Source organism: Hypanus sabinus, chromosome 13, assembly GCF_030144855.1.
Source record: "Hypanus sabinus isolate sHypSab1 chromosome 13, sHypSab1.hap1, whole genome shotgun sequence".
NCBI lineage: Eukaryota > Metazoa > Chordata > Chondrichthyes > Myliobatiformes > Dasyatidae > Hypanus > Hypanus sabinus.
Window position 1 is genome coordinate 11223191 of NC_082718.1, and position 23856 is coordinate 11247046.

The 23856-nt window shown below is 36.0% G+C and overlaps 1 protein-coding gene across 11 annotated transcripts in view; it reads right to left on the minus strand.

Moving 5' to 3' along the window:
* Positions 1-23856, minus strand: part of fbxo18 (F-box DNA helicase 1) — a 98823-nt gene that overhangs the window by 16736 nt on the left and 58231 nt on the right. For 9 of the 11 annotated variants that reach the window (XM_059987097.1, XM_059987102.1, XM_059987098.1 and 6 more), the window contains one exon: positions 12366-12563. In XM_059987097.1, the coding sequence (XP_059843080.1) occupies positions 12366-12563 (198 nt within the window). Of the gene's footprint in view, positions 1-8354; positions 8410-12365; positions 12564-23856 lie in introns of all 11 variants that reach the window. The other 2 variants (XM_059987106.1, XM_059987100.1) reach the window with 2 other exon arrangements.

Sequence of the window (23856 nt, forward strand, 5' to 3'; positions counted from 1 at the left end):
TATACTGAACATGAAAGGATAAACAAGCAATAGTTACAATATAATTAAGTCTTCCCAAATCATGAATGATACAAATAACATATAAACAAAGCAAAACAAGGTTATATCATAATATATATTAAAAAAAAGAGAAAAAGAAAAAAAATTATGCTAGAACAACTAATCTAACAACCTAATAACTAATAAAGAGAAAAAAAGAAGAAAAAGAGAAAAAACATAACGAAAAGTGGGCTGTTTATAATATCTATAAAAAAAATACAAGATCATCAGTGTCGCCAACTCCAATCTTCTCAACATATGTATAATCAAAACTGGAAAAACGAATAGGTTTGGAACAGGGTCACATTACCTCATATGAAAATATTGAATAAATGGTCTCCATGTCTTTTCAAATTTAATAGAAGGGTCAAATACTACACTTCTAATTTTCTCCAAATTTAGACATAACATAGTTTGAGAAAGCCAATGAAATACGGTAGGGGGATTATTTTCTATCCAATTGAACAAAATAGATCTTCTAGCCATTAATGTAAGAAATGCAATCATTCGACAAGCAGAAGACGATAAATGGATTGAGTCCATTATTGGTAAACCAAAAATTGCAGTAATAGGATGAGGTTGTAAATCAATGTTCAATACCGTGGAAATAATATCAAAAATGTCTTTCCAATATTTTTTCAAAAGTGGACATGACCAAGACATATCAGTTAAAGACGCTATCTCAGAATGACATCTGTCACAAATAGGATTTATACAGGAATAAAAACGAGCCAATTTATCCTTGGACATATGAGCCCTGTGCACAACTTTAAACTGTATTAATGAATGTTTAGCACATATAGATGATAAATTGACTAATTGAAGAATTTTATCCCAATTCTCAATAGGGATAGTAAGGTTAAGTTCTCTTTCCCAATCATTTTTAATTTTATAGAAGGGCTCTAACATATTTTCATAATTATACTGTAGAGTTTTGATATTACACCTTTCTGAGAAGGATTTAGTTCTAACAAATTCTCCAAAATACCCGAAGACTCAAGATTTGGAAAGGTAGGAAGTACAGTATTTAAGAAATTCCTAATCTGTAAATATCTAAAAAAAAAGAAACCTAGGCAAATTATATTTATTAGATAATTGTTCAAAAGACTTAAAACAATTATCCAAAAATAAATCGGAAAATCGCAGTAATCCTTTAGTCTTCCAAGCTGAATAAGCTTGGTCTATAATAGAAGGGTAAAAAAAGAAATTGGATACAATAGTAATAGTTAAAACAAACTGATTCAACCCGAAAAATTTCCGAAATTGAAACCATATATGTAAAGTATGTTTAACTATCGGATTGTCAATTCGTTTCTGCAATTTAGAAAGAGCAATGGGAAGAGAAGACCCTAAAATAGAACCCAATGAAAATTTTTGTACAGATTTAGTTTCCAGGTTCACCCAATGAGGGCTAAAAGATAAATCCCAATCCTTTAACCAACATATCAAATATCGGATATTAACTGCCCAATAATAAAATCTAAAATTAGGAAATGCCAATCCACCTTCCTTCCTTGCCTTCTGTAAATATTTTTTACCTAATCTAGGATTTTTATTCTGCCATATATATGAGGAAATTTTTGAATCAACATTAGCAAAAAAAGATTTCAGAATAAAAATTGGTACCGCTTAAAATATATATAAAAACTTGGGTAAAATAATCATCTGAATAGCATTAATCCTACATATCAGAGATAAAGATAATGGTGACCATTTAGTGAACAAACATGTAATCTGATCAATTAAGGGTAAAAAATTAACCTTAAATAACTCCTTATAATTTTTTGTAATTTTAATCCCTAAGTATATAAAAGAGTCATTAACTAATGTAAAAGGTAAATTTCCATAAATTGGAACCTGTCTATTTAAAGGAAACAATTCACTCTTATTAAGATTTAATTTATACCCAGAAAAATTACTAAATTGAGCCAACAATGATATAACTGCAGGAATGGATTTCTCAGGATCAGAAATAAATAATAATAAATCATCTGCATATAATGATAACTTATGTATATCCATCCCGCGAGTAATGCCAAAAATGTTCGGTGATTCTCTAATAGCAATTGCCAAAGGTTCTAAAGCAATATCAAATAATAATGGACTAAGAGGACAGCCTTGTCTAGTACCCCAAAATAAGGAAAAAAGGGAGATCTTTGATTGTTAGTAAAATCCGAGGCTACTGGAGTATGATATATCAGTTTAATCCAGGAAATGAATGTCGGACTAAAATTCAACTTCTCAAGCACAGTAAATAAGTATGGCCATTCAACTCTATCAAATGCTTTCTCCGCATCTAAAGAAATGACACATTCTGAGGTGCTACATGAAGGAGTATAAACAATATTCAATAATCTCCTAATATTGAAAAAAGAATAGCGATTTTTAATAAAACCAGTTTGATCTTCCGAGATAATTTGAGGTAATACCTTCTCCAGCCTGGACGCCAGTAACTTGGAAAAGATCTTGGAATCTACATTCAATAAGGATATTGGTCTATAGGATGCACAGTCAGTAGGGTCTTTATCTTTCTTCAATATTAAAGAAATGGAAGCTCTATAAAAAGATTGTGGCAGTTTACACAATCTAATTGCTTCTTCAAAACCCCTGCATAACCAAGGAGAAAGAGTAGAGGGAAAACACTTAAAAAATTCCACTGTATACCCATCTGGATCTGATGCTTTCCCAGAATTCATAGAGGAAATAACCCCTTTAAATTCTGCATCTCTAATAGGAGTTTCTAATATTGAAAGATCATTCTGATGATAATTTTGGAAAATTCAATTTCCCAAGAAAATCATACATGGTATTACGATCATGAGGGAATTCAGAATGATACAGGAAGGTATAAAAATCTTGAAAAGAATTGTTTATCTCATCATGGTTAACTGTCAATTCACCATTCTGTTGACGAATCTTAATAATTTGATGTTTAACCAAAGCATTCTTCAATTGATTAGCTAACAGTTTACCCGATTTATCACTATGTATATAAAAATCAGATCTGGTTTTCATTAATTGATTTTCAATCGAAGATGTAAGTAATAAACTATGTTCCATTTGAAGTTCAACCCTTTGTTTGTAAAGCTCCTTACTAGGAGCAGTCGAATATTTCTTGTCAATTTCTTTGATTTTATTAACCAATAAAAGAGTTTCCTTCTTAATACGTTTTCTTAAACCAATGGAATAGGAGATAATCTGTCCACGTATATATGCTTTAAAAGTGTCCCAAAGTGTTCCGCAAGAAATATCATCCATGGAATTAGTTGAAAAGAAGAAATCGATCTGTTCCTTCATAAATTTAATGAAATCCGGATCTTGCAGTAAGGTAGAATTAAATCGCCATTGCCTAACACTAGAAGCTGTATCCATAAATTTAATAGAAAGTTTCAATGGAGCATGATCAGAGATGGCTATAATATCATAATTACAACCAATTACAGATGGAATAAAACGAGAGCCAATAAAAAAATAATCAATTCTCGAGTAAGAATGATAATCTTGTGAGAAAAATGAAAACTCTCTGTCCTCAGAATGCTGAAATCTTCAAATATCAAAAATTCCATTATCAGTCAAAAAAGAATTAATGTAAGTGGCCAACTTATTAGGTAAAGTCTGAGTGGATATAGATCTGTCCAGCAAAGGATTTAAACAACAATTAAAGTCACCACCCATTATTAACATATATTCATTTAGATTAGGTAGACAAGTAAATAAGGACTTAAAAAAATCGGGATAATCCACATTTGGAGCATGAACATTAACCATAGCAACCTTTTTGTTAAAAAGTAACCCAGTAATTAACAAAAATCTACCATTCAGATCCGAAATAATATCGTGTTGGACAAACGTAATAGAGGAGTCAATAAAAATTGAAACTCCCTTTACTTTGGCATTCGAATTCGAATGGTACTGTTGACCCCTCCAAAACCTAAAAAAACGTTGATTATCCTCTTTCTTCACATGAGTTTCTTGTACAAAAATAATATGTGCATTCAGTCTTTGGAATACTTTGAAAATCTTTTTCCGTTGAATCGCATGGTTTAAGCCATTAGTATTCCAAGAGACAAAATTAATGGTCTGAGCCATATTTCTAAAATCAACCCTTTGGTATATAAAGAGTTAACCAAATTATGAACTCGTGCACCCGGAAGAGGAACAAAAATAAGGCGCGGACCCTGAAGTGACGACATCACGGACATTTTAGTAGTTTAAGATCAGCCCAAATGAAAAAACTAAAGAAAACTGGTAAAAAGAACAATAAATTTAGAAAAGAAACCCCCACCCCCCACCCAAGAAGAAAAAGTCCATCCCGAGCCTGGAGAAGGCTGGGAAAAAAAAGGAATGATACTAAATCTACCCCCGTATCAGCAGAAGGCAACTCCAAATATATAAAGGAGAAAAAAAAAATCTACCTAAACTCCAAAAAAGTAATTATCACTATACTAAAACAAACTTAATATAATTGCTAGTAAAAAAAAACAAAAAGAATATAAACACTAGTAACTTATAAATTGGGTTAAAACCCAAACAAAAAAAAGTTAAAATGTGATAAGAAATGCATTATAGGAAGACGAGAGAAAAAAAAATGGCAAAATCAAAAAAAAAGCAAGAAATATTTTAGAGAAGAAACCACCATCTTCGTCACACAAAAATGAAAAGGATTTTTTTGATTCCTTAGACTCTATTATTTTGTCATATCTGTGGAAGAATAAGCGCTCTAGAATTAATAAAATCCATCTCCAAAAATCTAAAAAAGAGGGTGGCATGGCTTTACCTAACTTTCGTTTATATTATTGGGCAGCTAATATATGTTGTGCTACCTTTTGGCCTTTCTTCCATGGCCAACCCGAGTGCCCTAAGTGGGTGGCAATGGAGTTGAGCTCCACTAAAGAATTATCTATCTCTGCACTTCTTGGCTCTGCACTCCCTAGCAGTCTGTCCAGATTAATAGCTAATCCTCTTGTTAGACACACTTTGCGTATATAGGCTCAGTTTAGGAAATGCTATGGTTTTCATGGTTTTTCCGTTTCCAGCCCTGTCATACATAATCACCTTTTTTTTTACCTACCACGTACGATTCAGCATTCCAGGTTTGGTATAGGAAGGGCATTAGACGTTTTGAAGATCTCCATTGATAATCGCTTCGCTTCTTTTCAGCAGCTCTCTGTTAAGTTCAATCTGCCCAATGCTCATTTTTTTAGATATCTCCAAATTAGACACTTTATTGTTCCTTTAATTCCTAACTTTCCCGAAATGCCTGCGAAAAATGCTATGGACTTCTTTCTTTCCATTAATCCACTAGGTAAAGGTTTAATATCAATTATCCAAGATAAATTAGCAGCCTTATGACGGGCCCCTGTGGATAAAATTAAAATGGCATGGGAGCATGATTTAAATACCTCCTTATCTGATGAGAGCTGATACTCGATTCTCAAATCGGTTAACTCAACCTCTCTTTGTGCTCGCCATTGCCTTTTACAGTTTAAGATCGTTCATAGAGCCCATATGTCTAAATCTAAACTATCTCGATTCTACCCTGACATTAGTCCGCTCTGTGATAAATGCAAGAGGGGCGAGGCCTCTCTCATTCATATGTACTGGTTCTGTCCTAGCTTGGAGAAATTTTGGAAAGATGTCTTCACTATGTTATCGTATATTCTGAAACAGCACCTAGAACCAAACCCCTTAATTGCTTTGTTCGGTTCCTGGGGCGAGACAGATTTACGTCTGAGTCCGACCAAATGCCGAATACTATCCTTTGCCTCTCTCCTGGCTAGACGCTTGATCCTCCTTAGATGGAGAGATGTTGCCCCACCCACTCATGCTCAATGGCTTAACGACATTATGGCCTGCTTGGACCTTGAAAAAATTCATTATTCAGTTATTAATTCGGATCTAAAGTTCCATAAGGTCTGGGGACCTTTTATCGAGTACTTTCATAACCTTCCTCTTGACTAGGGTTTTTTTTCTTTTCGGTCCCTTGCTTTCAGCTCCTTTTTTTTAGTAATAGGCATTACTATCCTCTGTTGCTAAGTGTATTCACAGTCTGGGAGTTTGATTGTCCTGATTTATATTCTCTATATTGTGTTGTGGTTGGTCTGGAGTTTTTTTTTGTGTTGTGGGGCTTGGGGAGGACACTAAGTTTACTTGTCTTCAATTTAGGTGCTTTTTTAAAAAATTATCTTTCTCTGTATCATATTGTCATTGTATGCTTAATTTTGCACTGTATTAATGTTCCTCATTGTGATTTGGGGTTTTTTAATCTGTAAAATGTATAAAAAAACTAATTAAAAAAATGAAAAGGATATATATCAAACTGTTAAAAAAAATTCACCTTCAAAGGATTAATAATAATGACCAAAAATAAAGTACAGTGGTTAAAGTAAGTAAAAGAAGATTAGTACGTCGAAAAAAAACTTTAATTAGAACATAAAATATAGAATAAACCTACACCAACAGCCAGAAACAAAATCTGGTTTTGTAAACAAAAACTATCTTGTAACGATCAAAATCACTCATTTATTAGAAACCAGAGTCCAAAGCAGTAGGATAATTCTCATCCAGAAACCTTCGAGCTTCAGATGTGGAGAGAAAAACACGCCGTGGTGCATTTGGAGGTGAGATTCTAAACTTCGCAGGGTATAAAAGCACTGGTTTTAAATTTTTCTCATAATATTCGGACATTAGAGGTTTAAAAAGAAGCCTTGCCTTCGTTACTTCTGGGCTAAAATCCTCCACTAATCGAAACTCGTAATCTTTGAATTTAACCATCCCTAAACGCAGAGCCACACGAATAAGTTGCTCTTTGACATGCACATAATGAAATAAAACAATTACAATCGGTGGTTTAGATGAAGAACTCCATGATCGGTGCATAATTCTGTGGGCGCGATCAAGTAACAGAGGACTGTCTGGAAATAGAGAAGGGAACGCATCCTTTAAAAGTTGAGCAAAATACTTCGAGGGGTCCCCTTGTTCGATACCTTCCGGGAGACCAAGTATGCGTAAGTTCTGTCTTCTGGACCGATTTTCATAGTTGACACTCTTGGCTTTAAGTGTTTCCACCTGTTTAATCGTCGAAGATAATTTCTGCTCCAGTTTTTCGATTATCAAGTCTCACTTCCGAGCATCCTCTTGCAAAGTTGCGATTAGAGCTTGCTGCTGGTTAACTACTGAATCAGTCTTATCCACAGAATCCTGGAAAGCCTTTAGATCTTGTTTGAAAGTTTGTCGTTCTTCAGATTTTTCATTTAAAATCTCCAATAACATATCATAAGTCAATTCAGTACGCTTAGGATAGGTCTTTTTTCTCTTTCCGTTGCTGTTAGAATCTTTCCCAGGGTCTCGCCCTTTAGATCTCAAAGCTATTTCTGTACTCATTTCTTCAAAATTCACAGTACACTCTTAAAGATATGTCCAAAAAAGTAGCAAGAATCTTTTGGTGTAGGTAAAAGTTAGTTAAATAAGGGTGATCATAGGTTAAGAAAAGTAAAGGTTATGGTGCAAATCTGAAACAGTACTCACTCCATGAGTGTCTCCTGGTGACCTTCTCTTTGGCTTCTATGTTGGCTTTGAATTCTTCTGTTACCCACTGTTATATACACAACATCTACTGCTCTACCTTCATCAATGTGTTTAGTCACATCCTCAATAAATCCAGTCAGGCTCATGGCAAAACCCGCCTCTCAAGATCTTCTCCATCAACTTACCAACCACTGAAGTAAGACTCACTGGTCTATAATTTCCTGGGCTCTCTCTACTCCCTTTCTTGATTAAGGGAACAACATCTGCAACCCTCCAATTCTCCAGAACCTCTCCCATCCCCACTGATGATGGAAAAAATCATCAATTCTTAATAAGTTACATTTCTTAATAACTTTGGTCAATTAAAGTTTAAAATTTGCAACAGGAATGGAAAGTAACAATTGCAATTTGCAGAAGAACAAATCACAATATTGTCATAAAGCCAAATATCCAATCCTTTTCATTACTTTATAATCATGCTCAGAACATTGTAACACCTTCAAACAAACATAAACTGTCATCAGATCTGGTCTTATGCTGTAAAGTAGGAAACACAGCAACTAGATTGCACTGAAAAGCTTAAGAAAAATCTATCAATATGAAGATAATCTGATGCTAACAGCAGTTTGAACACAGGGGTCAGATCCTACACAACCTAGTTCACAGTTCCTTCCACTTGCTTGTAGCAGCACTTCCATTTTAAAGCCTTGCCATCAGAAGTCTACAAATGGCAAGCAAGGTATATGGGCACTAAGTGAGGCCTTTCAGCCTTCAGCGATGTGTTGTACCTGGACTGTTCAATCAGTAATCACTGGCATTTGTCCTCCAGGGCATTCCAAACATCTGCGTTAATGTAAGAAGGAATAGGAATTGGTATTAGTGGAAAGCATGGCTTGCATACATTGAGATCAAATCGTTATACAGTGCACTGAGGTAGAGCAAGGTAAAATAATAACAAGGTGCTAGATCATAACAAGATAGATGGTGAACTTAAGAGTCCATCTCCTCACACAAGAGATCCATTCAAGAGTCCGTAACAGTGGGACAGAGGCAGTTCTTGAACCTGATGGTATATGCTTTCAACCTTTACATCTTCTGCCAAATGGGAGAGGGGAGAAGAGAGTCTGGGAGAAATCACTGGAGGGAAGGCTGGTTTCCGTGATGTTCTTGCAGTCATGTGCTGAGTAAATGTCAGACTAAAGCATTATGCATCCAGGAAGAATGGTTTCTATGGAACATCAGTAAAGACTAGTAAGGATCAAAAGGGATATGCTGAACTTATTGAGTCTCATGAAGCTGGAAGTCTGAATCTGGAATGCACTACCCATCTGGGGATTAGCATGATGTGGTCTGTTACTGGCAACTCTTCTCTCAGTTTATGAAATGCTTGAGGGAGCAGAATGGGTCTTGGTTTAGTGTTGCATTCCAAAGACTATACTTGTAGCCATGCTATGGAAAGACTTCTGTGCACAGGCTTCTCATAAGTGGATTAAACATGTAACCTTTTGACTCAGTCAGGCCAAATTTATTTACATAACACATTTAAAAACAACCCACGTTGACCAAAGTGCTGTACAGATCAGAGCAGATAGCTAAAATCACAAATACAAGAAACACAGACATAACCAACATGGCAAACAGCATATAGGCACAAAAGAAACAACACAAGGGCCTGGGCACGCCAAAAATAAGCCACATCAGGAGGATTCAAACACTAGTGAATAAAAGTAAGATTTAGGCCTGGATTTAGGAGTTGATGGAGGGGGTAGATAGATCTGATAGGGAAGGGAATGCTGATCCACAGTCTAGGGGCTGCAATAACAAAGGCATGATCACCCCTGAGCTTAAGTTTAGATCGTGGGACAGTCAGGAGCCCCAAGTCAGCCGACCTGAGGGATCTGGAAGTAGAATAAGGGGTTAGAAGGTCTGCGATATAGGAGGGGGCCAGCCCATTTAGGGCTTTATAAACAAACAGGAGAATGTTAAAATCAATTCTAAACCGTACTGGCAGCCAGTGGAGGGAGGGCAGGGTAGGAGTGATATGGTCCCTCTTCCGGACATGTGTCAGGAGCCTGGCTGCAGCATTCTGGACCAGTTGCAGACGGGACAGGGACGACTGACTAATCCCAGTCTATAGGGAGTTGGAGTAGTCCAAGCGCGAGGATATAAGGGCGTGGATGACCTTCTCGAGATCTTTGAAAGAGGGAAACTGCTTGATTTTGGCAATAGTACAAAGCTGGAAAAAACTGGCTTTTACTACTGCATTAACTTGCTTGTCAAACTTAAAGTTGGAATCAAATATCGCACCAAGGGATTTGACATGGGGCTTGACAAGGGTGGATGCAGAAACATAATGGACAGATAAATACTATTGGGAAAGTTTTGTTGTCTCAGTTGAGTGATAATGTTCAAAGAAAATGTTCTTACAACACACAAGGAAGTCAGCTGACCCATACATAGTTCTTTATCCTGCTCTCTATACTTATTAAGGGGTCGTAGGCAGTAGTCAATTAACACATACCACTTCCTTGGGTGTGTCAGGAAACTGGACAACACAGGAGAAACCCATGGAGCCACCATGCAGAAAATGCTTTAGGCTGGCACTAAACATTGATTCAAAAGTTCAAAGTAAATTTATTATCAAAGTACACGTCACCATATACCACCCTGACATTCATTTTCTTGTGGGCATACTCAATAAATCTATAGACTAATAACCATAACAGAATCAATGAAAGACCACCCAACTTGGCCATCCACCAGTGTGCAAGTTACAACAACCTGCAAAAACAAAAGTAAATAAATAATAATAATAAATACATAAGCAGGAAGTATCAAGAACATGAGATGAAAAGTCCTTGAAAATGAGACCATTGGATGTGGGAACATTTCAAATATGCGACAAATGAGGTTGAGTGAAGAACCCACTGATTCAAGAGCCCGATGGTTCAGGGGCAGTAACTATTCTTGAACCTGGTGAAGCGAGGCCTGAGGTTCCTGTCATTTCTTCCTGATGGCAGGAGCAAGAAGAGTGCTGGGTGCTGGGGGCCCCTGACGATGGATGCTGCTTCCCATGACAGCATTTCACAGAGATGTGCTCAATGATGGGGAGGGTTTTACCAGTGATAGACTGGGCTGTATCTACTACTTTTTCTAGGATTTTCTGTTCAATGTCATTGATGTTTCCACACCAGGCTGTGATGCAGCCAGTAATACACTCTCCACTACACATCTGTAGAAGCTTGTCAAAGTTTCAGATGTCCTGCCGAATCTCCGCAAACTCATAAGGAAGTAAAGGCACCGCCGTGCTTTCTTCGTAATTGCATTTATGTGCTGGGCCCAAGACAGGCCCTCCAAAATAATAACACCGAGGAATTTAAAGATTCTGATCCTCTGATGCAGACTGGCTCATTGATCTCCAGTTTCCCTCTCCTGAAGTCAATAATCAGCTCCTTGCAGATTGTTGTTATAGCACCACTCAGCCAGATTTTCAATCTTTACTCTATATGCTGATTCGCCACCACCTTTAATCTGGCCTACAACAGTGGTGACATCGGAGCTGTGCTTAGCCACACAGTCCTTGGAGTAAAATGAGTAAAGAAGTGGCTAATCACACAGCGTTGTGGTGCTCAGTCCTGTACACAGTCTGTTTACATGGACCTCAGAGACTTCACTATAAAATAAGGCAGTATAGTACTGTGCAAAAGACTTAGCCACCCTTGGTTTCAGATGGTATGGCCTCCACTGAGCCCTGATCACAACATTTGAGATTACCTACAGAGACAGAAGCAAGCGAGGCAGCCAAAGCCTGCAGAACCGTGGCAAGTTCCCCAAGACGCCTGGAACAACCTAACAGCTGATTTTCTTATTAAGCTGCACAAAAGAACACCTAACTGAATTTATGCAGTTTGGTCGTCACACCAAATACTAATTTGATTTAGTATTTTTACTGTTTACTGCCCTTTAAAGTAATTTTTGATATTGAAAACCTTCTCATTTCATTATTTTTGGAATCATCTTCATTTTACAGAATTTATTTTGAAGTGCCTAAATCTTTTAGAGAGTATTGTCTACTTGGATATTTTTAAAGTGGAAGTTGCTAGGATCTTGATTGACAACAGCATTAAAGGCTATGGAGAAGGCAGGAGAATGGGATTGAGAGGGAAAATAAATTAGAACACTAGAGCAGACTATGCCCCAAATCTTCTCCTATGTCTTATGGTCTTATTTTCTCCAGGAAAAATATAAACAGATCACTGACATAAGATGAATCTCAGTCACTTATAGTTGTATGATTAACAAGTTTGATTGATAGGGGAATTGTCCAAGCAACCCTTTCTTTAACAGCTGCATACTGCCTTATATATAATATTTAAAATGAGCATTCACACTAGTGTAGCATTAACTCAACACTTTACAGGTCCTGTGATCACCAATCAGAATTCAATTCCCACTGCTGTCTGGAAGGAGTTTGTACATTCTCCCCATGACCACATGGAGAGCTCCGGCTTCTCCGGTTTCCCCCCACATTTTAAAACATTACTGTTAGGGTTAGTAGGTTGTGGGTATGCTATGCTGGCACCAGAAGCATAACCTTCAGACTGTATTTGCTGATGCAAACAATGAATTTCACTGTATGTTTCCATGAGCATGGGACACATTGAGTTATGCTGTTGAAATGCTCAGTCTTTGCTGCATGCTTAAAATGGAGGTGAAGGAACTTGGGAAGAACAGGAAGAGATCACAATGCAAAGAACATTCAATTTAAGAAGCTTTAGATAAGTAGGGAGTTGTGTTACTTGCAAATGATGGGCAATTGACACAGAGGTTGGTGATTTTCTCCACTAGCGTAGGAATTTCCAGACTGTACTTCTCCACAACTGCAATCATCTCCTCCAGCTCCGAGTCTTCAGCTTGTACCGCATACTTTCTCAGTCCATGACAACCACCTTTGCCTTCAAACATCCGGATGAATGGATCCCGGATCACAAGGTCTTCTAAAGAAAACAGATCACCCTGGTGATTATTTTCTAGAGACACCACACATTTAGCTCACAACATTACAAATTTAACAAAGATGACAAGGATAGATCTTGGAATGTTTATTAAAGAAAGCAAACAAACTGCACAAGGAAACCACTTATTAAGAATGAGGCTCACCATTGGAACTAACTCCTCCCAACTTCTTGATGCTCAGGTACCTTAGGTTCATGGGGTTGAGAATTCTGAATATTTCTAACCTTGTCTGAAAACAGATTTCTCCCCATTTCAGTCATACATAGCCAACATCATATTCCAAGACTATGTCCTCAAATGTGGGAGAAACAGCATCTTCACATTTACCCCATCAGCCTCTTGCAGAATCTTAGACATTTTAATGAGATCATCTCTTGCTCATCTAATTTCCAATCAATAAAGGTATATACAAAAAAAATGATATTGTGTGTAAATTATACTCTCTGTTGCAGATATACCACATTCATCAAGCTTTCAATTCAAGAGCTTCGGGAGCAGAAGTGAATGTTGTCACTATTATTTAGGAGAATTTACCATACTTACTTCATACTGTCAAATCAGAGCCTTTTAGACTCATGTGTTCCAAGAGCTTAAATTCAAGAAGTTCAAATAGTCTTTCCTGCTCTGATGAAAGGACATCAAACTGTAACCACTTTCCCTGGATGCTACCCAACTTGCAGAAAATTCTCCAGCATTCTTCTTTACTTCAGATTTACAACATCTGCTGTTTTATTAATATTCACATTTAAAATGTCTTTAGCCCTGTTTTGAAGAAAAGTAAGGTGACTGCTTCCTATTTTACTGGTTAATAATTACCTCACAACCAAACAATATTGAACTAAAAACTACTGGTGATGGAAGGCTGGAGTTAAAGGTTATTTAAAACTTTAGAATTCAGTGCTAAATATGAAAGGTCTGTTATCTGCTGTTCCTCAAGCTTCCATTGAATTTCAATCATTACAAAGATTGGAGGAGAGGCAGGTAGTGTTGAGGAAACAGGGAGGCTGCAGGAGAACCTAGACAGATAAGGAGAATGGCAAAGAAGTGGCAGATGGCATATAGTGTAAGAAAGTGTATGGCCAAGGACTTTTGTACAAGGAATAAAAACATAAATTATTTTCTAAATGGAGAGAAAATTGTAAATTCCAAGATGCAAAGGGACCTGGGATTCTCTAAAGGTTAACTTGCAGGTTGAGTTGGTGGTGAGGAAGGTAAATTCATTCTGAGAGGAATAGGATATAAAAACAGGGTGTAATGTTGAGGCTTGAGCTGGTGAGGCTTCACTTTGAGTATTGTGAGTAGTTTTGGGCCCTTTATCGAAGAATTGAGACCGTGAAACAATTATACAGGATCCTCCTGAGACCAAACCTGGAATATTTTATCTGGGTCCAGACTCCTTACCTGGAGAAGGATAAACCTACAAATGAGAGATTGTAAAGAAATGCTCTGATTGCTGTGATGGTGGTTTGCAGTACAGGACAAGATTAGGTAGAACAGGTCAATACTCTGTACTATGGGCAGCACAGTTGCCCAGTGGTAACTACAACACTTTACAGTGCCTGTGATTAACAATTGGAGTTCAATTCCCGTCATGTACAAATGTACATGTACAAATGGAGTTTGTACATTCTCCTTGTGATCACATGGGTTTCCTTTGTGTCCTTTGGTTTCCACCCATGTTCCAAAGACATACAGGTTAAGGTTATTAAATTGTGGGTATGCTACGTTGGCACAGTAGCGTGTAGCCAATTATGGGCTGTCCACCAGCTCTCCGTCATTGAGTCAAAAAGACGTATTTCACTACATGCTTTGGAGTAGGTGTGACAAATAAAGTTAATCTTTAATCTCTGTAGTTTGGAAAATGGGCGGCACAGGAGCTTACACACTGGATCTAAGATGGGTCATCGTACAGAAGGTAGAGATAGAACAGATAGGTCTATCAGGCTGGAGGGGTGTAACTAGCGGAATGCACCAGGGATAATTCCTTGGCCTCCAATTATTTAATGCCTGAGGGGTGGAGTTTCAAGATGGCGACGTAAACATCTGCCTTTTAGGCGCTCTTCACTTTTCTAACTATAATCACCCTTTAATCAAATCTTTTCGAATTTAATCAAATGAGTTGATATTTTCGATTGACTTTTTTTTCTTTTAAAACTATATTTGATCTAACTTTGCCGAACTTAAAATGGCTACAAGTAAGAAATCGTCTAAGGAGCCTTTATCTATTGATGCAATTTCTAATCTTCTGGACACTAAACTTGCAAGTTTGGATAGCAAGTTGGAAAGTAAACTGGCAAGTTTGGAAGACAAGCTGGAAAGTAAAATGGCAAGTTTGGAAAGTAAAATGGCAAGTTTGGAAAACACGTTTACCACGAAAATGTCTGAACTTGAAGGAGCTGTTAAATCGCTTGATACTAAGTTTCAGTCACAGGCAGCGGATATTCAGCGGCATGAAGATAAGTTGGAGACCCTTGAAAAATTAATTGTTGAAAAAGCATGTACACTTGAGGAGTTGGATAAGAAGGTACAATCGACTCTTAAAGTTGTAAATCAGCATAAGTTTAAAATTACTGATCTCGAAAATCGATCTCGCAGACAGAATTTGCGTATTATCGGGTTTTCCGAAAAAGTTGAGTCCGGTGATTTAACTGAATTTTTCTCTAATTTACTGTGGGAAATTTTCGGTGAAGGTTTGGAAACTAAACCTGTTATTGACCGTGCTCACAGAGTTGCGAGGTTTTCAGCTGCGACTGATAAACCACGAGCGGTGATTGTTCGCCTTCATTATCCTCGTGAGAAAGAGCTTTTAATTCGATTAGCTCGTAAAAAAGGTATGATTTCTTACAAAAACTTTCAATTTTGAATTGTTGAGGATTATTCTTATGAGGTTATGAGAGCCAGAATCGCTTTTAAACCAGTGATGGCAGAGATTCACTCGATTGGACTTAGACAAGCTTTAATGTATCCAGCGAAGCTTAGAATTGTGCTGGACGACAACAGTCAACGATTTTTCAACACTCCGGAAGAAGCGAAGAAATTTGTTGAAGAATTTCGATCTTCTACTGCAACTTGAACTATGTGTTATGTGGAAGATTTTTCGGAGAGAGGATATCTTTCTATTTTAAGTTTTAACCTATGAAGCTGGGTTATAACTTTTTATTTTTTGATCTATGGGTCCGGTTTTTTTTTACTAGCATCATTGTTTATAGATGTTCTTTTTAATTTTGATAATATCCTTTTTTTTTCTTTCTGTTTTGGTTATATACATTTATATTTTGCAATAATGATTTACCTTTTTTTTAAGATGTTGTTTCTTTTTCCCGTAAGATTCTGTTTTTTACAAGCATTTATCTGTTTGCCTGTACTCAGATATGGGACGAATATTTTGGATTTTTGGTTTTTTTTTATATATATATTGTACTGTTTATTATATCCCTTTTTTTAAATATTATTTTGTCTTTTAACAGATTGCTGAACTCACATTTGTATTTAGTAATATGGCTTTTTCAAAATGGCGTTTCTTCTTCCCATAAGTCTTTGCTTTTGAAACGTCATCTTGTATTTGAACATGGGATTTTTTTTTAAAGGTATATTACACTTTTAAATTTTGACGTATATACTTTTTTTATTAATGATTGTTGTATTATATTAGTTTTCTTTTATTCTGATTGATATATATATATTTTTTGCAACTCTATATCTTAATTTGGGTGTTATATAGTTTTCTTTTAATCTTTTTTATAGAGCTGCCATCTTGAAATGGGGGTAATATTAGTATTAGATTATGCGCCTGCCGCTTGGCTTTTTTTCGAAGGGTGGGAGGAGGGGGTAGGGATCTTTTTTCACGCTTTTGCTTTTTATTTTTTTGCTTTTAGTCTATGGGCCGACTTTAAACTATTAATATTGTTGAGGTGTCATGTTCTCCGGTTGCTCCTGAATCAATTTTCCTCCTTCCTGAATTGTGGGTTATGTGTCTTTCTAACCTTTTATGATACACACAATTAATATTGGTATGATGGATAGATCTGTTAACTTTATCTCCTGGAATACTAATGGTTTAAATCATCCGATTAAACGTAAAAAAATATTTAAAGTATTCCATAGACTGAATACTAATATTATCTTTGCACAGGAGACCCATATCAGGAGGGAGGATAATCAACGTTTTTTTAGGTTCTGGAAGGGTCAACAATTTCATTCGAATTGTACCGCTAAAATTAGGGGTGTGTCTATTTTTATAGATCCCTCAATATCGTTTACACATCATGAAATTATCTCTGACCCACAGGGTAGATTTTTGTTGATAACTGGCTTACTTTTTCATCGGAAAGTTGTTCTAGTTAATATTTATGCTCCAAACTTTGACTGCCCTGAATTTTTTAAACGTTTATTTACCTCTCTTCCTAATCTAAATGAATATATGTTGATAATGGGTGGAGATTTTAATTGTTGTTTGAATCCTTCGATGGATAGATCTAAACCTATTCGTACTCTTCCGAATAGATCAGCCCTACTTATTAATTCATTTATGGTTGACTCGGGAATTACAGAAATATGGCAGTTTTTGAACCCTAAAGATAAAGAATTTTCATTTTTTTCACATGTATATCATAGCTATTCTAGAATTGACTATTTTCTTATTGATCATCGGTTATTAACGGATGTTATTGATTGTAAATATGATTCTATTACTATTTCGGATCATGCACCTTTGAAGTTATCTATTAAGATTTCGGACTATTCCAATAATATCAGATCTTGGAGGCTTAACGCTACTTTGCTTCAAGACCCAGAATTTATTACTTATATAAAACAGCAAATTGATTTGTTCTTCTCTACAAACTGTACTGAAGAAATCGACAGAGGAATACTTTGGGACTCTTTTAAGGCTTTTATTCGTGGTCAAATTATCTCATATTCTGCTGGTAAAAGAAAACAAAGATATTTAGATATTGCTTTATTGGTGGATAAAATCAAGGAAATTGATAAGATTTATTCCGTGACTCCTACCAAAGAACTTTATAAGAAGAGAGTAGAGCTTCAAATGGAACATAGTTTACTATTATCTTCTTCAATTGAAAATCAATTAATTAGGACCAGGGCTCAATTTTACATTCATAGTGACCGTACTGGTAAACTGTTAGCTAATCAATTAAAGGCTATCTCGACTAAGCGACAAATTATTAAAATTCGCAAACCAGACGGTAATTTAACTACTGATCATAAAGAAATTAATAATACCTTTCAAGATTTTTATAAATCTTTATATCATTCAGAATTTGATGGTGACCAGTCCATGATAGATAATTTTTTTAACAATTTGAATATTCCTAAACTGACTGATGAAGACCATAGCCTGTTAGATGCTCCTATTTCTATGGTGGAAATAGGAGAGGCTATCTCATCAATGAATTCAGGGAAAGCTCCTGGTCCTGATGGTTATATAGTAGAATTTTTTAAAACTTTTTCTTCTTTGCTTTCTCCTTGGTTATGTGAAATTTTTAATGATGCGTTTGCTAAGAAGAGATTACCTCAATCTTTTTATGAAGCTAATATTTCTCTAATTCTTAAAAAAGATAAAGATCCTACTTTATGTACATCTTATCGCCCTATATCACTATTAAATGTAGATTCTAAGATTCTTACAAAAATTTTAGCTATTAGATTAGAAAAAGTACTATCTCAGATTATTTCAGAAGATCAAACTGGTTTTATGAGGAATTGGTATTCCTTTTTTAATGTTAGAAAATTGATTAATATAATTCATACTTCACCACCCACAATCCCAGAATATGTTATCTCATTAGATGCTGAAAAAGCTTTTGATAGAGTTGAATGGATATATTTATTTAATACATTGAGAAATTTTAATTTTAGTCCTAACTTTATATCATGGATTAAATTAATATATCATAAACCTGTTGCTTCTGTTTTTACAAATAACTATAGATCCTCTTTTTTTCAATTATCTCGTGGTACGAGACAAGGCTGTCCCTTAAGTCCTTTATTATTTAATATTGCATTAGAACCTTTAGCTATTGCTATTCGTGAATCTCCTAATATTTTTGGTATTACCCGTAATGAGAAGTTATACAAATTATCTCTTTATGCTGATGATTTGCTGTTATATATTTCTGACCCTGATAGGTCTATTCCTGCTATTTTATCCTTGTTGGTTCAATTTGGTACTTTTTCTGGTTATAAACTAAATTTAGATAAGAGTGAATTATTTCCTTTAAATGCACAAACTTTATTGAGTGATAGGATACCATTTAAAGTTGTTACTGATAACTTTACCTATTTAGGTATAAAAATTACCAAGAAATATAAAGATTTATTTAGACTGAATTTTTTACCTATGCTTCATCAAATTCATCAACTTACTACAAGATGGTCTCCTTTGTTTTTATCATTAATTGGTTGGATTAATGCTATTAAAATGATGATTTTACCGAAATTTTTATACTTATTTCAAGCCCTACCAGTTTTTATTCCTAAATCTTTTTTTGATAACATTGATTCAAAAATTTCCTCATTTGTGTGGCAAAATAAAAACCCTAGGTTAAGTAAAAAGCAATTACAAAAATCAAAAAAAGATGGTGGTTTAGCTTTACCCAATTTTAGATTTTATTATTGGGCAAATAATATTCGTAATTTATTGTATTGGAAACTAGATTTGGATTCACCACTGTGCCCACAGTGGGTAAATTTGGAATGTAATGAGGTAAAGGGATATTCTCTATTCTCTGTTCTTGGTTCTTGTCTTCCTGCGGATTTAGTTAAATTTAATAAACAAATATCTAATCCTGTTATTAAACATACATTACGAATTTGGTTTCAATTTCGTAAGTTTTTTACTTTGAAAAACTTTGTTCTTGATAGCCCTATCTTACTTAATTTCTTTTTCAAACCCTCTTGGACAGATCAAGCTTTTAACATATGGAAAAGGAAAGGTATAAAATGTTTTCGTGATCTCTTTTTTGAAGATACTTTGATGTCATTTGATCAACTTTCCAACAAATTTGAATTACCTAAATCTAATTTTTTCAGATATTTACAAATTAGAAATTTCTTACATAAAGTTTTACCATCTTTTCCTAATTCAACTTTGGTGGACATTACAGATTTGATTTTTACCTTAAATCCTTGTCAGAAGGGATTAGTAGCTTTTATTTATAATATGATTATGAAGATACAACCAGAAATATCAGTTAGAATTAAACAAGAATGGGAAAAAGAACTTCGATATAACATATCAACAGATAAATGGGAAAAAATTTTGCAAATGGTTAATTCTTCTTCTATATGTGCTAAACATGCTTTAATACAATTTAAAATTGTACATAGAGCTCATATGTCTAAAGATAAACTTGCTCGATTCTATTCTCATATTAACCCTCAATGTGACAGATGTCATTCAGATGTGGCCTCATTGACCCACATGTTTTGGTCATGTCCCACTTAACATAATTACTGGAAGGACATATTTACTACTATTTCCTCAATTTGGAATATAGATTTACAACCTCATTTTATTACTGCAATTTTTGGCATACCAAATGAAGATGGTAATCAGTTTTCCCCTTCAATCAGACGAATGATTGCTTTTGTAACATTAATGGCCAGAAGGTCTATATTACAAAATTGGAAAGAAGTAAATCCTCCTACCACATTTCAATGGCTTTCTCAAACTATTTCTTATCTGAGTTTGGAAAAAATTAGAAGCACTATTTTTGACTCATCAATTAAATTTGAAGAAACTTGGACATTATTCGACATTTTCATATGAATTAATTTGGCCTTTTCCAGACCTTCTTTCTGTTTATTCATGTTCAGGTATGGAGTTCCGGAGTTCTTTGACACTATCATATACTTGTAAACTGTTATTATTGCCCATGTTAGTTTAGTTTAGTGTTTTATTTTTTTTAATATATACTTTTTTTTCACATATTTTCAATTTTTTTTTCTTTTTTAATGGTTATTTTTGTTTTTTTTCATATAATCATATGGACTTGATTGATTAAGGTATTTTCTTCTGTTGATGTTTAGTAGGATATTGTTATCTTATTATCAATGTGATTTCAAGTCTATTGTATTCATAATTTACTTATTATTATGTTATTTTTTTTTGTGTATATATGAAAATCAATAAAAAGATTGAAAAAGACAATTATTTAATGCCTGAAGAGGCAACCAAGTTTGACAAAAGTAATGTGATCTGGATGGAAGAGCAGTATTACAGTTGAACAAAGGGAACTATGGAGCTATGAGGGAGGAGCTGGCCAAAGTTCAATGGAACAATACCCTATTAGGGAAGACAGTGGAACAACAATGGCAGGTATTTCTGGGAATAATGCAGAAGGTGCAAGATCAGTTCATTCCAAAGAGGAAGAAAGATCCTAAAGGGAGTAAGGGGCAGCCGTGGCTGACGAGGGAAGTAAAGGACAGTATAAAAATAAAAGAGAAGTAACACAGCAAAGATGAGCGGGAAGCCAGAGGACTGGGAAGCTTTTAAAGAGCAACAGAAGATAACAAAAAAGGTAATACGTCAAGAAAAAATGAAGTACAAAGGTAAACTAGCCAAGAAAATAAAGGAGAATAGTAAAAGCTTCTTTAGGTATGTGAATAGCAAAAAAATAGTTAAGACCAAAATTGGGCCATTGAAGACAGAAATGGGTGAATTTATTATGGGGAACAAGGAAATGGCAGATGAGTTGAACAGGTACTTTGGATCTGTCTTCACTAGGGAAGACACAAACAATCTCTCAGATGTAATAGTGGCCAAAGGAACTAGAGTAAAGGATGAACTGAAGGAAATTTATATTAGGCAAGAAATGGTGTTGGATAGACTGTTGAGTCTAAAGACTGATAAGTCCCCAGGACCTGATGGTCTGCATCCCAGGGTACTTAAAGAGGTGACTCTAGAAATCGTGGACGCATTGGTAATCATTTTCCAATGTTCTATAGATACAGGAACAGTTCCTGCTGATTGGAGGGTGGCTAATGTTGTTCCACTTTTCAAGAAAGGAGGGAGAGAGAAAACAGGGAATTATAGACCAGTTAGCCTGATGTCAGTGGTGGGAAAGATGCTGGAGTCAATTATAAAGGAGGAAATTACGACACATTTGGATAGCAGTAGAAGGATCAGTCCGAGTCAGCATGGATTTATGAAGGGAAAATCATGCTTGACTAATCTTCTGGAGTTTTTTGAGGATGTAACTATGAAAATGGACAAGGGAGAGCCAGTGGATGTAGTGTACCTGGACTTCCAGAAAGCTTTTGATAAAGTCCCACATAGGAGATTAGTGGGCAAAATTAGGGCACATGGTATTGGGGGCAGAGTACTGACATGGATTGGAAATTGGCTGGCTGACAGGAAACAAAGAGTAGTGATTAACGGGTCCCTTTCGGAATGGCAGGCTGTGACCAGTGGGGTACCGCAAGGTTCGGTGCTGGGACCGCAGCTGTTTACAATATACATTAATGATTTAGATGAAGGGATTAGAAGTAACATCAGCAAATTTGCTGATGACACAAAGCTGGGTGGCAGTGTGAAATGTCAGGAGGATGTTATGAGAATGCAGGGTGGCTTGGACAGGTTGGGTGAATGGGCATATGTATGGCAGATGCAGTTTAATGTGGATAAATGTGAGGTTATCCACTTTGGTGGCAAGAACAGGAAGGCAGATTACTATCTAAATGGAGTCAAGTTAGGAAAAGGAGAAGTACAATGAGATCTAGGTGTTCTTGTACATCAGTCAATGAAAGCAAGCATGCAGGTACAGCAGGTAGTGAAGAAAGCTAATGGCATGCTGGCCTTTATAACAAGAGGAATTGAGTATAGGAGTAAGGAGGTCCTTCTGCAGCTGTACAGGGCCCTGGTGAGACCCCACCTGGAGTATTGTGTGCAGTTTTGGTCTCCAAATTTGAGGAAGGACACTCTTGCTATTGAGGGAGTGCAGCGTAGGTTCACAAGGTTAATTCCCAAATGGCGGGACTGTCATATGTTGAAAGATTGGAGCAACTAGGCTTGTATACACTAGAATTTAGAAGGATGAGAGGGGATCTGATTGAAACATATAAGATTATTAAGGGATTGGACATGCTAGAGGCAGGAAGCATGTTCCCGCTGATGGGTGAGTCCAGAACTAGAGGCCACAGTTTAAGAATGAGGGGTAGGCCATTTAGAACAGAGATGCAGAAAAACTTTTTCACCCAGGGAGTGGCGGATATGTGGAATGCTCTGCCCCAGAAGGCAATGGAGGCCAGGTCTCTGGATGCATTCAAGAGAGAGTTAGATAGAGGTCTTATAGATAGCGGGGTCAAGGGATATGGGGAGAGGGCAGGAACGGGGCACTGATTGTGTATGATCAGTGATGATCACAGTGAATGGCAGTGCTGGCTAGAAGGGCCGAATGGCCTACTCCTGCAACTACTGTCTATTGTTTGTAAATGCCGGAGAAAAAACTGATGCAGTCTGCAAGAAAATTGTGTCTTGGGGGAAGATTTGTTTCTTAGCAAGCCAATGATCCCAAGAATAAAGCCAAAGCTAACAGAAATGGCTTAGAAACAATAAAGTTAATATCCTGGAGTGGTCATGTCAGAGTCCAGACCTCAATCCAATTGAGAAATTGTGGCTCAACTTGAAAAGAGCTGCTCACTCACGATTCCAATGTAATCTGATAGTGCTTGAGCAGATTTGCCAAAAAGAAAGGGGAAAAATTGCAGTGTCCAGATGTGTAAAGCTGATAGAGACTTATCCATACAGGCTCAAGTCTGTAATTGCTGCTAAAGATGCACCTACTAAATACTGACTTGAAGGGCGTGAATACTTATGCAATCAATTATCGTGTGTTTTATATTTGTAATTAATTTAGATCACTTTGTAGAGATCTGTATTCACTTTGACACAGAAGAGTCCTTTTTCTGTTGATTAGTGTCAAAATGACCAAATTAAATCCACTGTGATTTAATGTTGTAAAACAATAAAACATGATAACTTCCAAGAGGAGTGAATACATTTTATAGGCAACGTAGTTATAAGAAAAAGGCAGCCACGCATTCCTGAGGACTGTACGATTTGCTTCTCGCAAAGGTAGGTGAATTGCTGGAATTTTCCACCTTCCAGGGCTGTGGAGTTTAAGCCACGGAGGTATTTGTGGAGGAGGTAAATAATTTTTTTGAAAGAAGAGTGAAAGGTGAGATGAAAAATGACGACGATATTAAATGCAGGGACAGGATTAAAGGGCCTGGCAGACTTTACCAGCTCCCGTG